At 45.1% G+C, this 18049-nt stretch overlaps 1 protein-coding gene across 9 annotated transcripts in view; it reads left to right on the plus strand.

Annotated features, from left to right (window-relative positions):
* LOC117206825 (AF4/FMR2 family member 4) overlaps positions 1 to 18049 on the plus strand; it is a 167961-nt gene that overhangs the window by 98407 nt on the left and 51505 nt on the right. For all 9 annotated transcript variants that reach the window (XM_033446504.1, XM_033446506.1, XM_033446509.1 and 6 more), the window contains 3 exons: positions 3739 to 4281; positions 6924 to 6983; positions 17623 to 17718. In XM_033446504.1, coding sequence (XP_033302395.1) covers positions 3739 to 4281; positions 6924 to 6983; positions 17623 to 17718 — 699 coding nt within the window. The remainder of the gene's footprint in view (positions 1 to 3738; positions 4282 to 6923; positions 6984 to 17622; positions 17719 to 18049) is intronic.

Raw genomic sequence — 18049 nt, forward strand, 5'->3', positions numbered from 1 at the left:
GAATCTTTTATTTCTCTATACGCTATGTCCTATTGAAAAACGTATCGGATCCACGCGTCATTTTTGCTTCACTAGTTTGGTTGCGAAATTGTTAATTTACGGTCAATTAAAAGCCAACGAGAAGAATTTGCCGTAAAGCGAGAATTTTCGTTGAATTCGGAGATGGCGAACAGTTTTCGAATACCCAACGACAGATGTCCTTGCTTATTCGCAGTTCACGCTCGTTCACTCGCCGAACAAATCTCGAAAATGGATCAGCCAAGGGATATACACGGTGGCATGGCCGTAAGTGGATCAAAGCGGTATAGTTCGTCCCGTGAATCGCTTTTATCCATTCACAGGAGGAATTTGCACGAACCGAGAACGCGTGCGTGCGCCCGTGTGCGTCCTCGTACGTGTTCGTTGGATTTGTTCTCATGCAAGATCGTGCCTCTGCTTGCTCTGTCGCAAGGTATTTAAACGGTTCCATGCGTGCAAAAGGAAGCCGTCGCCTGCGCGTTAAATCACCTCAAAGCTCATCGTCCATCCCAGAACTTGTTCCCTGGAAATCAAGTCGTTTCAAGATCTTGAAACTTGCCTCGGATATTCTTGCCAATTGCATTGGCGCCTCATCGAGATTAGATTTGCGTGTACATAGTAGCAAGGGACGATAAAAGTATCGATTCTTATGTGTTCTGATTAATATATTTGTATAAAACGTAAAAGTTGGTTTGCAAAAGACGATACTACGACGTCGATATCGTGCGCTGACATCATAGTCAGAAAAATACGGATATTAATTTTCAAAAGTTCCTTTTCTTTTTTGTCGACAGCGATTGTCTGTCGTTAGATGGTAGCACGATAGCGATAAAAAACTAAACTAACGATCTTTTAATAGAAACGAGCCAATATTTTTTTGTCATAATTAACAAAGAACCTAGTAATTTAGCCTACAACGAAGTAATAACACCAAAGTCTCCTTTCAAACCGTTCGACTTTGACTTGCAACATTTTTCATTAGAAATAATAATATAAATCAAGACTACGATATTAAGTGCCTGATGCTGTATATAGAGATCGGTATTTTCCGAAATCATAAATTGCCGAGAGGATTTCATATTTCAAGTTCACCATCTCACCCCGTGATACTTTACCAAGCTTCTTCTCGATTGATCACCGGTTCGCGAAAGAACAGATTTCAAGTCACGTTGCTGATTAATAGATTTCTCTCTCCCACGGTCCGATCGAATATGAAAAATACTGAAGTAAAAGTGGCAAAGTAGATCGTGTAGGGTCTGGTTAGGTAGGGGCTGGTTAGCCAGAAGCAGTGGTTGCGGGAATATTTGCGTCATGGCGCGTCGTTTCTTGTTAACGACACGGGGCCCGGTCGCGTTACGACCGCGTATATTTCACCGTTTTACGACGTTTTCGGCGATGGTTTTACGGCGCTTCGCGTGTACGATGATCGCGTCGCGATGAACACGAGAACGAGCACGATTAGAGAGAGCTCCTTGCTAAGAGACGAGTTCTTGAGCGAGCTGACAGAGAGAGGATTGAAAAAGGGAGAGAAAGAGAGAGAGAGAGATAGGGAGAGAGCAGAGGAAAGACAAAGAGACTAGCGAGGGAAAGAGGTGGCGCGATTGAGCGAGGTCTGGGTGGAAGGGAAGTCCCTGACCTGGTCACCTAAGCGTTCCTCTCTTTCATTCCTCGGCGAGTTTACCTCGCAGTTTCTTGTGGTATTACGTTTATGTCATCTCTGCGCTTGGATCCCTTTTCTGACGCGTAATTAGCCAGACATTAAGACTACCCTAACCTCAGAGATCCTTTTGAAATATCATCTGAAAAAAATTCCAGCCTGTCATTTAACAGTCCTATCTATTCGAGATATTGCCTCGAAAGCTGGTAATTTCTTGGTATTCGTATTTAGGAATTGTAGAGATCTCAACACTTATGTTACGTATGTACGTGATAACTTCGTTTTTGTTGATTTTCTAATTTTTATGCCACTCGAAGGTTAGAAGAAATACTTCGATGTAATACAATTTGAAATGGAAACGATTTGTCAGGTTCAATGGTACGAAGAAACATAAGATTGTAAGAGTACCGTGATACACAAAGCGTTGTACAAAGCCAGTGACACGGTTAACGTGTGATTGTCGATGTTTTTGAAGTATTCAGATAATAGAAACCTACGTCTAATCTCTGATTAATAATTAATAATTAATTAACGGTGCAGTGAATTTTAACATTGTCACCCTATAAAGCTCAGAAAATATAATTTGTCGTGTCTCTTTTCTATGATATTCGATCGCGATCTAATTACACAAATATACTGTAATCGAAGTCTGTCGTTTATGTAATATTTTTGCACGTAACAGATTTCGATCCGTAAATGAATAAAAATTAAAACTTACCAAATTCGACTACCGCGTCGTGTCCAATCGGACCTTAAAAGACTTTGAAAATATAAATAAATAAATAGGTCGCGTAGACGCTTCCTTCTCGTAAGTTGTCTCAGTTTGCAATTATTTTCTTGGTTGCCTCGTCTGTTCATCGGTCGCTTCTTATCGATCCATTCTTCTTCGTTGGTCGCCTGTACGAGATTCGTTGTCGGTTAAAATCCGGTTGGTGGAAAGGGGGAAGGAAGTAGTGGTAGACTCGCGGCGCGCGTTAGCTCGAATTAATGATTTTCTTCGAAAATTGCACTCTCCGCGAGGTGCACGATGCATCGGAAGCTCGTTAAAGAACCGGCTGGTAGCACACTCGATGCTCGCGCGGCGCTCGGTCAGAAAAAGGGTCCCGGTGTGAACAAGTGTACGTGATTTATAGCGCGCTCATTAATCACGTTAGGTTTCCTCGGCCCACTCCGCCTCCTTATTAAACCACGATTTCATCTCATTGTCCGTAAAGACAAAGGCAGAGACGCGGCGGATCATAAACGCGTACAGAAGCTGCCTGTCTGTTATATTGTATACGTCTATGCAGTACAATGTAACCGGTGCGCGCACCGGTCGAACACGAATTTCTCCTCTCTCCGGTACCGTCGTAAACTTGCCAGCCACTGTTACGCCGCATTAATTATTATTGCTTGTATATAGCATATACATGCCGAGTTTCCGTATACACGCGGTTCGCACAGTTTTGCCGGGAGACACGGAGGATCGTTCAAACGGATTAATCTTGTGGATGTCGTACGATCATCTGGTCCTTTCTCGCTCGATACTTTTTCCTTTCTATTCGCAACGACTGCGTGACGAGAAGATATAATTACGACCCGTATGATCGAACGCGGTAGCATCGTCGATCAACTTTCGTAATTTAACGTACAGACAAAACGTTTGAACAAACAGAAACTTTATGGTGATATCATGTACTATTCTTATTCCTTTCTTCCGAAGCAGAGTTTTACTCTGCATACAATCAAATGTAAATTAGTTTCGTAGCACTTAACTTCTTAACCCCTTCCAGGGATTAACAGGCAATTGACATTTCTTCCTAACTGATTCATACTCGATGAACTACTTTCGGAATCCTCGCGTATTCGCATAGAAGTCATATAATAATAGTAATAATAACAACAACAACAATAATAATAATAATAATAATAATAAGATGGTATTAAGCGCCTCGTATATGTATACGTGCCATTTTTCTTTCTGTTCGTCGGCGCGCTTCGTTTCGTCCCCGATCGTTTAATCTTTTAAACAATTATTACCAGAAAATATTCGATGCTAATAATTGGAATGTTTGTGATTTCAGGTGAGTCCAGACGCCCGAGACAGCACGACGCAGCAAATTCAATCGAAACTAGGCAACTATTCTCTGGTGAAGCATCTTCTGGACGAGCCGAAACGGCTGATCGGCATCGAGGGTGTACCGCCGAGCCCTGCTCCGCCCCCGGCCGGGTGCATTCGACTGAGTTCCAATTCGGTTGGCGCAAATTCCAGGAGTTCGCCCTCCGCCCAGGAATTCAAGAAACCCGGAGGACCGAGGACCGATGTTGGCGGCTCGTCCTCGTCGACTTCGTTGTCGTCCTCGTCGTCGAGTCATCAACGCGGCGGTTTCGTGAAACCGGCCGATGGAAAGCCGCCGTATGGAGGCCGGGGTAGTTACCCCGGTCAGCCGGTGAAGCACGGGGGCAACAGCAACGATCATCGGAGCCACGGTTTATTACCCGCCAAAGGGCCGCCCACGAATTCACCCGGGAACGGTACGCTCTTTGGCAATTCGAATATCGGGAATTCCAGCGGCAGCAGGCTTCACTCTGTCGGCAGCAGACTGTCCAGGTTACCTCTCGATAACGTGAGTATCGATTTCCATTGTTTCGTGGCCATCGCCGCCTCCTCCGCTTCTTCCTCCGCTTCCATAGCTTCCCTGTTCACTTTCTCTCTCTCCCTCTCTCTTTCCTCTGTACCACGCTCTCGTCCTTCCGCTCGTTCTTGTTTACACGAGTGAAACGTCGCCGTTGCACAAGGATACGTCTACCTATTGCGTTATGCGTGTTTTCTTCGGCGTTTTCTTCTCTAATCGCTTTATCAGCGCTCGTTGATCAGCTATTTTATCTCTTGCTTCCCTTTCCATTTATCACTGAACGAATCCGGAATGCGAATCGGCGGGTAGGTAACTGAATCGGGGTGGTTGCGGTTGCACTTGTTGCGCGATTAGTATTCATCGAATACCGGAGCTGCTCGTTAAAACGTTTATGATCGCGGATAACAACAGGGATTTATTCGTGGTAGTATAGCAGCGGCCGTTTAGTCTACAAGATTTTTCTCTCCTCTGTCGCGAGTCTGTGTTTCCGGTAACCGTAGTTTTGAGTTCACGTTCCAGTTGCATATTCATTGACGACAGTTCATATCATTTTACGTGTTGGAAGAGCGAGTCGAGAATCTTCGCGTGCAATCATAGTGCAGAAAAGTTGTTTCCATTATCGATCTTTGAACGAGAGATCAAACATTCTGGGACGTTAATCGGCGCGAAGCAATAATAAAGAGGTTATTATCGATTCTTGCTTTCCACCCGCCTTCCTGTCGAAACGTTCTCAATCTCGGTATTCGATGAAAGCTTCGCGGCGACAGGTTCGTTGACGGGAAACGAATTGCTTTTCAATAGAAATCTCGCTGGAGGAATACACGCGATAGGGAGAAGGGTACAACCCGGAGAAATGGGAAGAAGGGGGCGAGTTTGGTCGAGCCCTATTACGCGTGACTCCTCGAGGTGCAAATTTCATTCAGATTGACTATCGATCGAGTCTTCTCCGATCCGGTCTGCACCGTGTTTCTATCGTTTTCTCTGTTCGAGCACGCCGGAAGTACCACTCCTCCCTTCCGTGCTCTACTTATACAATTAGAGTTAGCCGGAGAAGCACCGGCGTTCTCTCTTCGCTCTGCCATAGTCGAGATAATTGATTCCCCTATTGGTCCTTCGTTTTTCCCCCATTCTTTCCTTTTATCCGGTCGTTCTCGTTTTCATCCGCGAAATTAGCTTGGAATTACACGTGACATTCGAGAGAAGTGGGAAGCGAAGACAGAAATAAACTACCGGTCATTAGTAATTAAGACACTAGTTACATCTCTTGGAAAATCACCAAGAAATTTACTTTATTTAACGTTTTGTATTATAAGACGTACGAGCGTCTTAAAAGTCAAGCTAACCAACTTCGATTATTCTCAATTTCTTAGTTTCGTTACATAAGTATACCTACTATTAATGTTCGATTCTTATGCAACGAATGACTTGCTTCCGTAAACTCATTTATCGCGAGAAGATCAATTTGTACTGGATATCAGCGAGTGTCACACAATAATTTGTCGTCGATCGTTGATATCAATGAACTTGACAATTTACAGGCTAAAAATTTCTCTGTTACAATTTCATAGGTTTTACGTCAGACACCTCGCAATTTGCAAGATTTTCTGGTAAAACCTCGTTTGTTTTAGCGCCGATCGTATTGTTACGCAGGACAATTTGTCGATAATACCATCGGTGACTTATCATTCGTAACTTGTAAAATTTCGCTAACGATATTAATCCAAGTACGCAACAGGAACATTTATGGCCGGCAATCTATGTATCTTACCACTGTTGCCAAGGTAAACGATATCCAATCGTGTTACGAATTTTTCTTCGTTTTTTTTTTTCGATTCGTCAGCACCCTCTTCCGCAATTTTTCGCATTTCATCCCCTATTTGCGACTATCCCGTTTCCTTGGATTCACCGTCGCCGTGTCCTCCGGCTAACAGTCAGCAGACTCTATCCCTTCTCGCTCCGTTTCCCCGCCATCATTTTTAGCCTTCCAGGTCCACGGATTTTCCCCATTGTCTCCGCGTTTTCCTCTCAGCAATGACTACTCGACGACTCGTTCTCCGCTCGTAATGGGTCCTGGCCGCTCTTCCCAACGTCTTTTTTCCGCGAGTGTTGATTAATGATCGCTCGAGAGCTCGTGATAAATCGCGGGAAGAACTCCATGAGAGTTTCACGGTGCGGCAGCGGGAGAGCGGCCACCGTGTCGTCGAATTGGAATCGTTTTAATTAACAGTCGCGCGGAATGTGCCGCGTCCGACTTGCTTATCGTCGTTTAATTCCATAGACATTGCCCCAGAAAGGCAAACGTAGCAAGCTTGCAGGAAGAATGGAAAATACATTTACTCGATCTTCCGATTGATTCCATTTTAATTCTACCGTTAGTTTAACTTTGTTATTTCAGAGTTTAAAGGTACAAGAACGTATTAAAGACATTAAACGATATACAAGACGCGGAAATCGTAATACTTGCTATAATATTTAACTATCAAGATAAATATTTGTCTGGTTCTGCTTCTTTAATCTTAAAAGGAATTGAATCTTAATTAAAAAATGAATTCATCAAGAATATGAATTTGCATAAACGCTTGGTGACCGGTTAACGAGACGAAAGTTAATCGAACCTTTCTTTTCTGTTTCAGGGAACAAGTTCGAGGCCTGGTCCAGCCGAGAGTTCCGCGGATGTAGAGAATATTTTAAAGGTAAGAGGTCGATAAATTAACCTTATCCCACTGGTGATATCTGTAATAGTTTCTGAACATCGAAACGACAGCACGGTTTTACGAAACAACGCGACTGCCGGTGTACGCGTTCCTCGCGAAAAACGTCGAACTTTGCCTTTAGCCTGACCATCGTTGCAAGTTCGGCTTGGTCGATAAGCCAATTTTCTCGCCGATACAACGCTATCTCATTCGCGGTCATATCGTGGCTGTCGTTCAACCGAATCGACCCACCGGTTTGGTTCGGCCGTATCGGCTTTCGTCACCGCTGCCCGGGCATACACTTTCGCACCCTACAGGCAACGGGAACTTTGTCGCCGGTCGTTAATAGAATCGGCCAACCTTCCAGTCTTTTTCTTTTCCACCGCGAGAACCCACGATCGATCGATCGAGGCTATGAGGTATGCGTTTCTGAGGAAAAGAAAAAGAAGCCGAACCGCGCCGCTTCGTACAACGTCGAAACGACGTGTCTATTTATAGGAACGTGTCCTTGAGGCATAAGTTCGATTCGAGCTATTTCAGGCTCGTAAATCCGCGAACATGGCCGTGAAAACGATCGAAAATTTAGCCAAGTGTTGGTTGATTGGTCGAGACGGTAACTAGACGTCGTTCGTTTTCATCGCTCGACGCTTAAGCTCGAAAACGACGCATCGTGATTTCAGGGAACGAGAGAGAGTCAAAGGATTCCTCGGTGAGTCGCTCGAGGCACTTTTACTAGCTGGCGAACGACGTTTCAGCGACATGGAATGTACGAGGTTCTCGGGAATAGCAAAGCCCTGAATTCTGTTCGTCCTTTCGAGAGGTCCTCGAGTCACGTGCCGCCGTGATTACCGACAGTCTCCATCGGCGCGCAATCGCGTTCCCGTTTAAATCAACACCGCAAAGCGAGACTAGGTTTCCGGTGATCCTCTGGATCGAGTTTTCCGCAATCGACGATGCTTCGTTGCGCGTGTACGAAGTCTGGTTCCGTTCTCCGGTGACTTTCGATCGACGACACGGATGTGATATTCGAGATTTCAATTTTTCGTCGAAACGATATATACGCGACAGCATCGAGAGAAAGACAGAAGCCCCGGAGTATTGGCCCGAAACAATTTGGCCCGCGTGTTTCGTGAACCCGATTCCATCGGTGCAGACAGCTGGACTCGATACACGGTTGCAATCGGGCTGATAAACTGCCGGCTGACCCAGTTCTATTCGTGAATAGAGAATAATGATGGCGCGGGAATAGCTGGCTCGCTCGTGGGAGTCTAGGAATTCGATCTTCCCGACTGCCTTCGACGAGACACGGACAAAATATCTGGTCCGGTTCGGAACGCCCATCGTTTTAACTCGTCCATCGTCCCTATAACGAGATTTTCGGTTATAACGTTCTGGTTTCGGGACCGATAAAAGCTCGCCCCAACTCCAATGTTAATTTATGGACACGGCTTAACAGCGATTATCAGCGAATTGATATCATTATGGAGCTACAATACTGTGACACGCTTGATCGAGTATCGAAATATGGTAGCAGCGATGGGATGTCCTTGTCCGTGTGCCATCCATGGGGATCGATTAATACCTGGTCGCTGTGGGCGGTAACCGTTTTCCCTTTCGATCAAGATGTCGTTTAATTTCCTCTTCGTACGCCTCTCTCGTGTATCTTGCATGTGTTTCTTGAATGTACAGAGTGGTTACAAGAGGTATGCGCACACCGTTGCATTTATTACAGTATTTACATACCAATTAACTAGGTTCAAGCAAGTTACGTTTCTTATCACGTAGTGCAACTTTCGTACGATTACGAAGATTTGTAATGAAATGTAATCTGATATAAAAACACGTCGTGGGAAAATATGGGTGTATGCAAATACCTTTTGTAGCCACTGTACATTACGGTATGTTTCTTGATCGAAATCGTTGTAGGATATGATTGGGGAAATGTTGGTTCGTGTAGATCGTTAGGCAAGCGTTTATCAGGCTGTCATACAATAGATCGTTTTCCGATTGTAGAAACATTCGTGACTACGTTCTCTTAATTCGCTCTTGAACGTCGTGTCGTCGGCAATGAGACTCTTACCGTGTTTCCTGTTAATAACTAAGTAAATTAACCAAGTCGCTAAGTAAATGCATGCTCGTATTGTAATTTTCTGCGATGTGTCGCTTTAAACATTCATCAGAAACAGTAACGTCAAAGAGAATCTCGATCCATCGTACGAGTGTCGTTATCCATTCCGATAGAGAAAAGCAGAAAGAATAAAAAAAAGAAAGAAGTGTATTTCGACAAAATGTCGTTTTTACAACCGCGAAGTGCAGAATAAATCTGTAAAAAAAAAGAGCGATATATCTGTAGTACGGAGGAAGAAAGGCCATGTATTTTACATGTGTGTCAAATTCGGAAAACATTATTCATTCGACATGGAGCAATCGTGACAACCACTCTGTACATTTCCAACAATACATCTTCGAGTATTGCGTCGTTTCCTTGAAACCGCAATGAAACGAGACGAACTTTTTAATCTCTTCGAACAAGAATATCCTCTCGAATGTAGAACGTTTAAGGCTTTCCGTTTCAGCCTTCTCTTGACCAGCGTTTCTTTCATTCATCATCGAATCGATATACGTCTGCATAATTCAACAGCGTCAGAGGAGCAGGGACTCGAAAGTCTCGCAGATTCGTCGACGAAACGGGACATCCGCTCGCGCCGTGTTTCCAACGAGTGCGCGAGAGAGGGGGAGAGAGAGAGAGAGGGAGAGGGAGAGAGAGAGAGAGAGAGAAAATCGAGTCGACGTTACCGTTCTCCGAGCTTTTCCACTTTCAGCGCGAATTTATGACGATACTACCGGGCAGTCGTCGACGTTGTAGCTCCGCTGGGTTCAACTGTGCCCCCTTTTCCCGCCGTATCCTCCTTCCTGCAGACCGGCCTAGCCGTTTGGTATAGAAGCACCGTCGAGGCCCATGAATTATTCTCACGGCTCTGCCCGTGGGAAAATACGAGAGTTGCGCCAGTAGGCATCGTAAATGCGGCTGCTAATTGCGCTGGCCGACGACGACCGTTAGCGTGGATCCTGAATATCGCGTTCTTTCGCCACCGTTATCGTCCCTTTCCCTCGCCCAACCCTCAACCCCTATATCGGACATTGTCCGCCTCCGTCTCCGACTCCACGAGCCGCCTCCATCCTGCGGTGTTCCTCTTTCTACTCTGTTCGTCGATTAATCGAGAGATTTTCAGCTTCCATTACGGTTGACTAGACGGCCTCGTGCCCACGGCGATATTTAGGGAGCAAACTCTTGCCGGACGATCGCCATTGCCGCAGGATCTCGCGTTCGAGCTTTTTCCAGCTTAAATTCGATTCCCGTGTAGCCCCTATAAATCGCGGCTAATCCAGTTTTCGGCCCACGCGCACGGTTCGTCGGGCTCTCTCCGCGCATTCGATCGCCGATTCCCAGCTTCCAGTCTCGATGCGTTTTTTTCCCTTTTGCGTTAGTTGGTGAACCGTTAGCTTCTCTCCGGTTTCGCTTTTCCATCCCCCTCCGGAACACGATCGGTTGGTTAACCGTACACGCAGGGAGAAGACAATTAGACCGAGTTAATAAGGTCAATTCGAGGTTGATCGAGTTAACTCGCAGCCAAATGCTTTGCAGTCGAGACTCGATACTCAACGGCCCGACCCTCCAGATCATCTCGCGACGAAGTACCGTTTAGTTTCATTTTGGTTTCACGATGGAAATGTTACCCTTCTAACGACGCCATACACTCGTTCGGATTAGTCAAGTCAGTTGAATTCAAGCAACTCGAAGTACTCGTATTACCAACATTGTCCGTTTTCGAATTTAAATGTACTTAGTCCCTCCCTTCACACTTTTTCGTAATATCGTCCGTTATAACAATATCAAAAGTATTAAAATATCGCTTGTCCGAATAATTTTTCACTTCTATACGAGTTCGTCGATTTATCAGTTATTTTTAAAATACACGTCTTCTTTCGATATCGTGCGACTATAGAATTTTCATAAAACACGAAACTGTTAAATTCGACGATCGTAAGCTAAAATCGTAAACAGAAAGAAGACTAGAAACCCGAAAGAATATTTCAAGTAGACGACAGGTTCGCACCGATGAATTGGTTTCGGTGGATGGCTGAATTCCAGTCGCTCGACTAATCTGAACGAGGTTTCCATCTGACCTGTGCATGAAACTGATCGTCGCATCGGTCGTCAGGGTGCACCTTCGAGGGGAAACAGCAAGTGTTCACCTACGATCTCACGGGACCTCTCGAAGAGACGTTCCACGGAACGCCGTTACGACTGCGTCGCGTGACGAGATAAAAATACGCGGCCGTATTCCTCTTTTCCCTGGAAAAATCCGTCGCGTTCGTCGAATGGAATATTCGACAAGGATAATATTTATCCGAGAAACAGAGCCGGGCTGTCCGACGTTTGGAAAAACCATGGCTGAAATAAAGGATTGCATCGAGAATGGTGATGGCGCGCCGTAAATTCACAGGGGGGTTGATCGCGGGGGATAAATAAAAGTTGCAGCGCGATATATCCTCTGTGTGAAAATGGAATACGCGTTGAACGTGACGATCGATCTGCAACGGCGAATCGGCGTTTTCGATTCCATGGTCTTCCCGTTGGTCCATTAGGCGAGCACAGGGAAACTGCTCGTAGCTCAAGGTCCCGCAAATGCGATCTTGCGAGTTTCCTTCGACAGCCACTGCATCGAGCGTCGACCACTCGGTAACGGGTTTTCAATCCTCCTCGCGTGCCCAGCATAATTATCGAACTGCATTACGGTGCTCGTGCGACGCACCAATGATACACCCTCGTTCATTAGGATCAGGGGCCGAAAACAACAGTTATTTTTACCATTTGCACGCAAGTAGTTTTAGCAAATTTTTGCCTGCCATTTGCGTAACGATGAATGCAAAAGTCTAATCTTTCGATCCTTTCCCGCTTATCTGGATCAAGTATTACGTTCTATAGATGTGTCCTGGTACTTATGAACAGGAATGTGTACGTATCCCTATTCTACGATCATGATTTCGAAAAGACTGGATGGTCAATAATAAAACAAACGATATTCGTTATCGTTTGACAAATTACTGGCGGAGGGTCGCCTTCGTCCTCTTCGTTCAAGTTCCTTCACCCCTTGTCGAGGCGCAGCTTTTGTAAATAGCCCTAGCTGTGACGATACATGCGATTTTGTTGGCCGGCTCGTAGTCACGCTACGGATCATCGAACCCCTTTGTTCTCTCGCCTGTTAGGAATAAATAATTCAGCGACTGTCGCGCAGGGCGGATTATCTTATCGTAGCCGTAACTGTTCTCGAAGTTTTCGGAGGTTTCTTCGGCTCAACCGGCTTTATTCGTTCGATCATTCGGCGATCCTAATCTAAACGTCATCAGTAAACCGGCAATATCGTTTTGAACTGTATAAGTTGGAATATCTGTATAAGGACGGCGTGTAGATGTTTCACGCGAGGGTAAAAGGAAAGGAAATTCAATTTGGAACGGTCGATTTTCTTCTGGGAAGTAACGCGTTCGACTTGGGTTCAACGTTTCGATCCCATCGATCGTGGTCCCACGGATCCATTAGATGGCTCGTGGAATCCCCATAACTCGCGGTGGCGTTTCGTGTTCACGAGGAATAAAGCGGCTGGCCGCGAATGTAACTGGTTCGCACGAAATGGTACGTCGCGCGGAGAGGGTGACTCAGCCCCCGGAGAATTCTCTCCTCTTGGCAAACGTGTCGAGTCCTTTTTCGTTCGGCCCTGTGTGTCGTTCGTCGGCGTCGTGCCCGTGGTCGTCGAGCGGCGGGATGCAAATGGACGATTTCGTACGCGAGTCACGCGTGTCTCGGAGCTGCACACGGCCAAGCGAGAATAATAAGTCGCGATTAACGACACCAGTTCGTTCGCTTCGTTTCGTCTCTTTTATATTTTTTCTTCTTTTCTCTCCATTCTTCCTTTTTTCTTTTCTTTCTTCGTTTGTTCGCATCCCTGAATCGACAGCCGCGAACGATTCTGCATGCGAATCGCATCTTCGGCTCGACCGCGTTTTTCTCTCTGTTAACTCACCAAGTTTTCTCTGCTGTTTTCTCTTCTGTAGATCGTGAGCATTCGCGTACCGGCCTTTCATTGTACAAATCGATTAATTAACGCTTTCCGGTACACTATGATAATATCGGTAGCTACTTAGTTACACGTATCCTGTTATTATTATTTTTAATAGCGATACAAAATGATACGAGAATCGTATAGCGTGCGAATACTAAATCTATTCGTTGCAAATGTTCAATTATCGTTAAAAATCGTAATTGTTTCTTTGTTTTACACGGAATAAAGAAAACGATCCTGTGGCGATGGCTGCTTTCTTTCTTCACTCGATAGATCGTTGACGATCGTAATACATCTCGTCTACCATATTATCAAAGGTTTAATGGCACCTGTTCTCTCTAAAAATTCGATACAATCAGAAACGTGTAAATATACGCATATCAGAGAGAATACAGTCGTCTCATAGATTTGGTCTTCCATTGTCCTTCCCGCGAATGTCGGTCGATGATACGCATGATCGAAATGCAACAGCGCCAATTAACGCAACACTCGTGTGGACGGTCGATGACGCGATTTTCGTTGGTGGGAAAATGTGGAGCGGAAAAATATCGGAACGTTAACTGGTAACGATGTTCTGCCGTGCGTTTCCGCTCGAAGGATAACGCTGCCATTGCCGTTCACCGTTATATTCACGACGCGCCGCGATACATTATGCATGATCGTGGAGCGATCCCGCCGCGGTTGCATTATTCTTTTTCGCAGGACAATCTATATATCTCTGTGTATATGCGATATACAATATTTCGCGTATCGTTGCGCCGTGTTTTTCCGCGGACGCTGCATATTTCCCAACTCGATTGCTAAACGATGAAAACCCTATTCAACGTTACTGGAATACGCTGATACATATGTACACGCATTACCATTCATATTCGGACAATGTAGCCGATTTGTAACAACAATGCATGAACGTTAACAAAATGCGTAAACGAATGAAAGATCGATGATCAGAAGCAACATTTATCCGAACAATCAACAGATATTAAACGTATTTAATTGGAATTTCAAATGAGAACAAGATCCAAGTATAAAGATTCAAGGATCGCAGTAGGGATGAGCGTCCGATAATCTGTAATTTAGCATTCTGAATTATAATAATAATAATAATTCGTTGTAACTGTCGATAAAATTGATCGATAAAATAACATTGTCGATAAAACTGTCGATAAAAACAAACCGGAGATCATCGTTCGATCGAAAGCAACTTGGAACGATAAGAAACTAACCGTTGCTTTTTACAATGAATTTCTTCAATCGAATCGCTTTGCCGCCTTGGAAGGGGAAACCTCGTTTATGGAAGCGCGTGGATCATCAGGTCGAAGATCTGTTTCGATTCATACGCGTGGGTGCCAAGCAGCTGGGCCAGATCCCCAATTTATCGCGCGTCAAATCGGTAGAGATGTTCAAGAACCTGTGACGACACACACGACCCTCTGGAACATCCACTTGAAACCGGAGATCTTTCGTCGAAACGAACGCCCTCGGCTAATGCGACTCTTTAAAAAACCTCGCGTTACTTTACACAGTTTCTCCGTCTCTGCACTCAGAGTTCTCGTCACATCGCACGCGTCGCGCATTTGGTTGGTTGCGACGAACGTCGCACGAGGACGCACATTCGTGTCGACATCGTCGACGATGCAGCCCGTTTTCCCACGTTGAATAAAACGAGGAAGACATCCACGTCCACGTTTCTCGACGCACGTGCGTTACATAGCGCGTGATTCTCACGTGGGCAGTGTTTAAAAGCGACGTTGATTGCGACGTCGACTAAGCCGTGTCACGGTTACAACGTGCACGTGCACGTAGACGCCGACGAACCGTGGATAGCTCGATATTCACGTTTCTGTCATCGAAGCAGGAACAAACAGGCGCGAACTTTCGCGAGCTTGTCTTCCAAAGTTGTATCGGGCACAGTAGAACTTTGTCCTATCGTATATTGGTTATACGAACAAGTTAATACTCGGCTTCGAGTATGGAGATTCATAGCCGAGCCTCTATTAACGGAATTATTATCGGACGTAATTACAATTGCAGCAATAGGCGTTCTTATAATGGATCAATGCGTCATAATCGATATATGCGATCGTTTATTTGTATCATGAATAAATTCCACGTTTAAGGAAGGAGTAGTTGAACGCGATACAGGAATAGCTTAAACAAAGCGACAAACGAGCATACTCGATTTCAATTTTCCTGAGAATTAACTTCTATTAGTCGGACTAATAATACGAGATGAAGAGATTTACTCGGTTATTCGGGAATTTTATAACAATGTTGTTACGCCACGAGGCTTACCACAGGCTGTATTTTCTAACCGTCGCTCGCGGTCCTACAACGTCGCAGGCAGACCGTCTTATGTGCCCGCCGGATCATATACAATGTATCGACGAGAGCATAGTTGTCGCCAAGTAGCGAGCTCTAGAAACGTCGATTTTTGACCGTTACGTTTTTCACACAAGAAGAGGCATACGTGATCATAGGCGCGAGCGGTGGCGTGACCCGAGCATAGTGGGGGTCGTCTTCCAAATGACACAAAGGAATAATCGAAGGGCGTTCAGTTCCTTCTGACGAGTCAAACGTGACACTTCGACAAATCTGACGAGCAAACGAATTTATCTAGAGATATCGCAAAGTCGAGTCAAATTTCTGTAACATCTTTATCATATTATTGTAAAATATATTGTTCTATGTTAACACTGTTAATACAGTGTTACATTCATTAAACCACCTCTGTTATCCTAACCGAAACAGGGGAACGACTATTTCGCGGCGTCGATTAACATAATCGTAGCGAGAATTTACGCCTCTCGCTGACGTTGTCATGTAAAATAACAAAATAAAAAAAGGAATTTGAGGTAAAAAATAAAAAAAGAAAACTTTATTTTTTTTCTAACATCAATACGCTTTACAATCTACTTCCGAACTCTAGGCGTGACTTCTAAGACTGACTCTTATGATTTTACTTTCGATCGGATCCGATTACTTTCTTTTGTCATCCCTCAACATCCCCACCGTCCATGCATTTGCTAGGCGTCCGCGATCGTTGCCACGTGCTCTTTCTTCTAGAACCTTCGGTGGAAGGACCGTTGGGATGTTGATGGTTCATTAGGCACTTCAGCGATATACATTGTCGCCGAGTGCCGCCACATCTTTATCTCTATCGTCAGTCCGTCGGATTTGAAGTATGCCGGTCGTGACAACGCGTTCTCCTAGCGACCGCGTCTCTCCGCGAACGTTCGTAACAAATGTTATTTACCATGTAAGTGCGAAGATAGATATCTACACGTACATCTCGTAAGAACACTTATAGAAGTAACGCAGAAACAATAGTTTTGTATTTCCCAATTTTACAATGTTTAGTTGTCTTCAATATCCTTCTGACGCAAAACTGATGCAATTGTAAATATGCCGCTTTACGCGACAAAAATAGAAACACAACGTAGACTTTCTATTCGATAGGAGGAAATTCGCAAGTTTTTCGATTGTTCCACTATCGATATCAAACAGCGATATCTGTCCAAGATTCAGATATCGAGATTCGAAGCAAGTTGTAAGCGTAAGATTTGCTGATATAGAAATCGTCAGAATTGATGATATACGTTATCATGTGCAAGTTCGAGTCGTAGAGAAGATGGACATTCTTCTTCGGCTATTTTTCATTAGCATATTATGGGAATAACACGGAAATCCGACTTCCGGGTACCGCGTTGAAATCGTCTCGCGTTCCGATCGAACCTCGTACGAAGAAACAGCACTCGAACCGGTCGAATTTTCACGGCTGCATAATTCGCCGTGTAACGCCGGTAAACAAGCTCTGTCGTTGATCGTAGGAAGAATATAAGCACACCGACGAGAGGCTTTTGTCTCGTCGGTCTTTGTTCGCGTCGACGGATGTCTCGACGGGTCAATGAATCGGTCCCGACGATTCGCCGGTGGAAATGCGTTTCGTTCAGGCCGCGCCATGCCGATGTACCAGACTGCATTGTTCGCGTGTTTGCGACTTCCACTTCATCCTCGTGATGCACGGCGTGCGTATGGACGTTCGTTCGTTCGCTCGCGCGCGCGCACGTGTTCACGAACTCGAAACCACGGCCCACTACGTTAATAGACACGAGTTCCGAGTACCTGGTCGCCGCGGCTGATCATACGCGGAATTCGTGGACCTCGGTCCGGTGCCCATTGACGTAATCGTGGCCCAGATGCGCTCGGTCTTACGCAAAAGTACTCGTTTTCGAGACGTACCACTTGCACAAGCCCACGACCACTGACGCGATGCCGCGATGAAAGGAAAAGGGTCACCTTTTTCGCGGCTCCGACAATGGACGAAAGAAAAGGTGACGTGTTTTCTCTGCATTCGAGTCGGTTTACGTATCTCCCCTCTGCTCTTTCCTCTTTCGTTTCTTCCGAGTATGTACGTGTCGATGTTGAGAATTGTGTTTTGCGGACGAGAGTCGAGGATAAATTACACTCGTGTGTCGGCTTAAATGTTAATCGACGTTCGATCGCTTCTGTTTCAGGAAATGTCCATGCCGCCCACGCCTCTGTCGGCTATCGCCCAGACGCCGAGAAAGGAGCCGGAGTCGAAGTTCATGTTCAATCCTGTGCTAGCAAAGGTGAGCATTAGATTCTGTCTGTTCGTGTAACAAATTTTGGTACGGTATAGATAAACGTTCTTTTTTCCGTTGTTGCGCATCATTAAAGACTATATATACGCGTGCGTAGGTATTGTCGAGACACGTGCTAGTTTCGTACGAAGCATGATAATGAGCGTAAAATATCAAGCAAACGACTAATCGATCAGAGCTTTATATTCATACAGAGTCGCGATCCAATGTGCACACGCGAAAGGCATACGTTTCTGACAACTATTTCGAAGAATCGCAACGATATAATAAATCATTTTTCAATTTAAATCGTAAGATTAAAGAACGAATGAAATGAGAA

Source organism: Bombus bifarius, unplaced genomic scaffold (genome assembly GCF_011952205.1).
Source record: "Bombus bifarius isolate JDL3187 unplaced genomic scaffold, Bbif_JDL3187 scf7180000008008, whole genome shotgun sequence".
Lineage (NCBI taxonomy): Eukaryota > Metazoa > Arthropoda > Insecta > Hymenoptera > Apidae > Bombus > Bombus bifarius.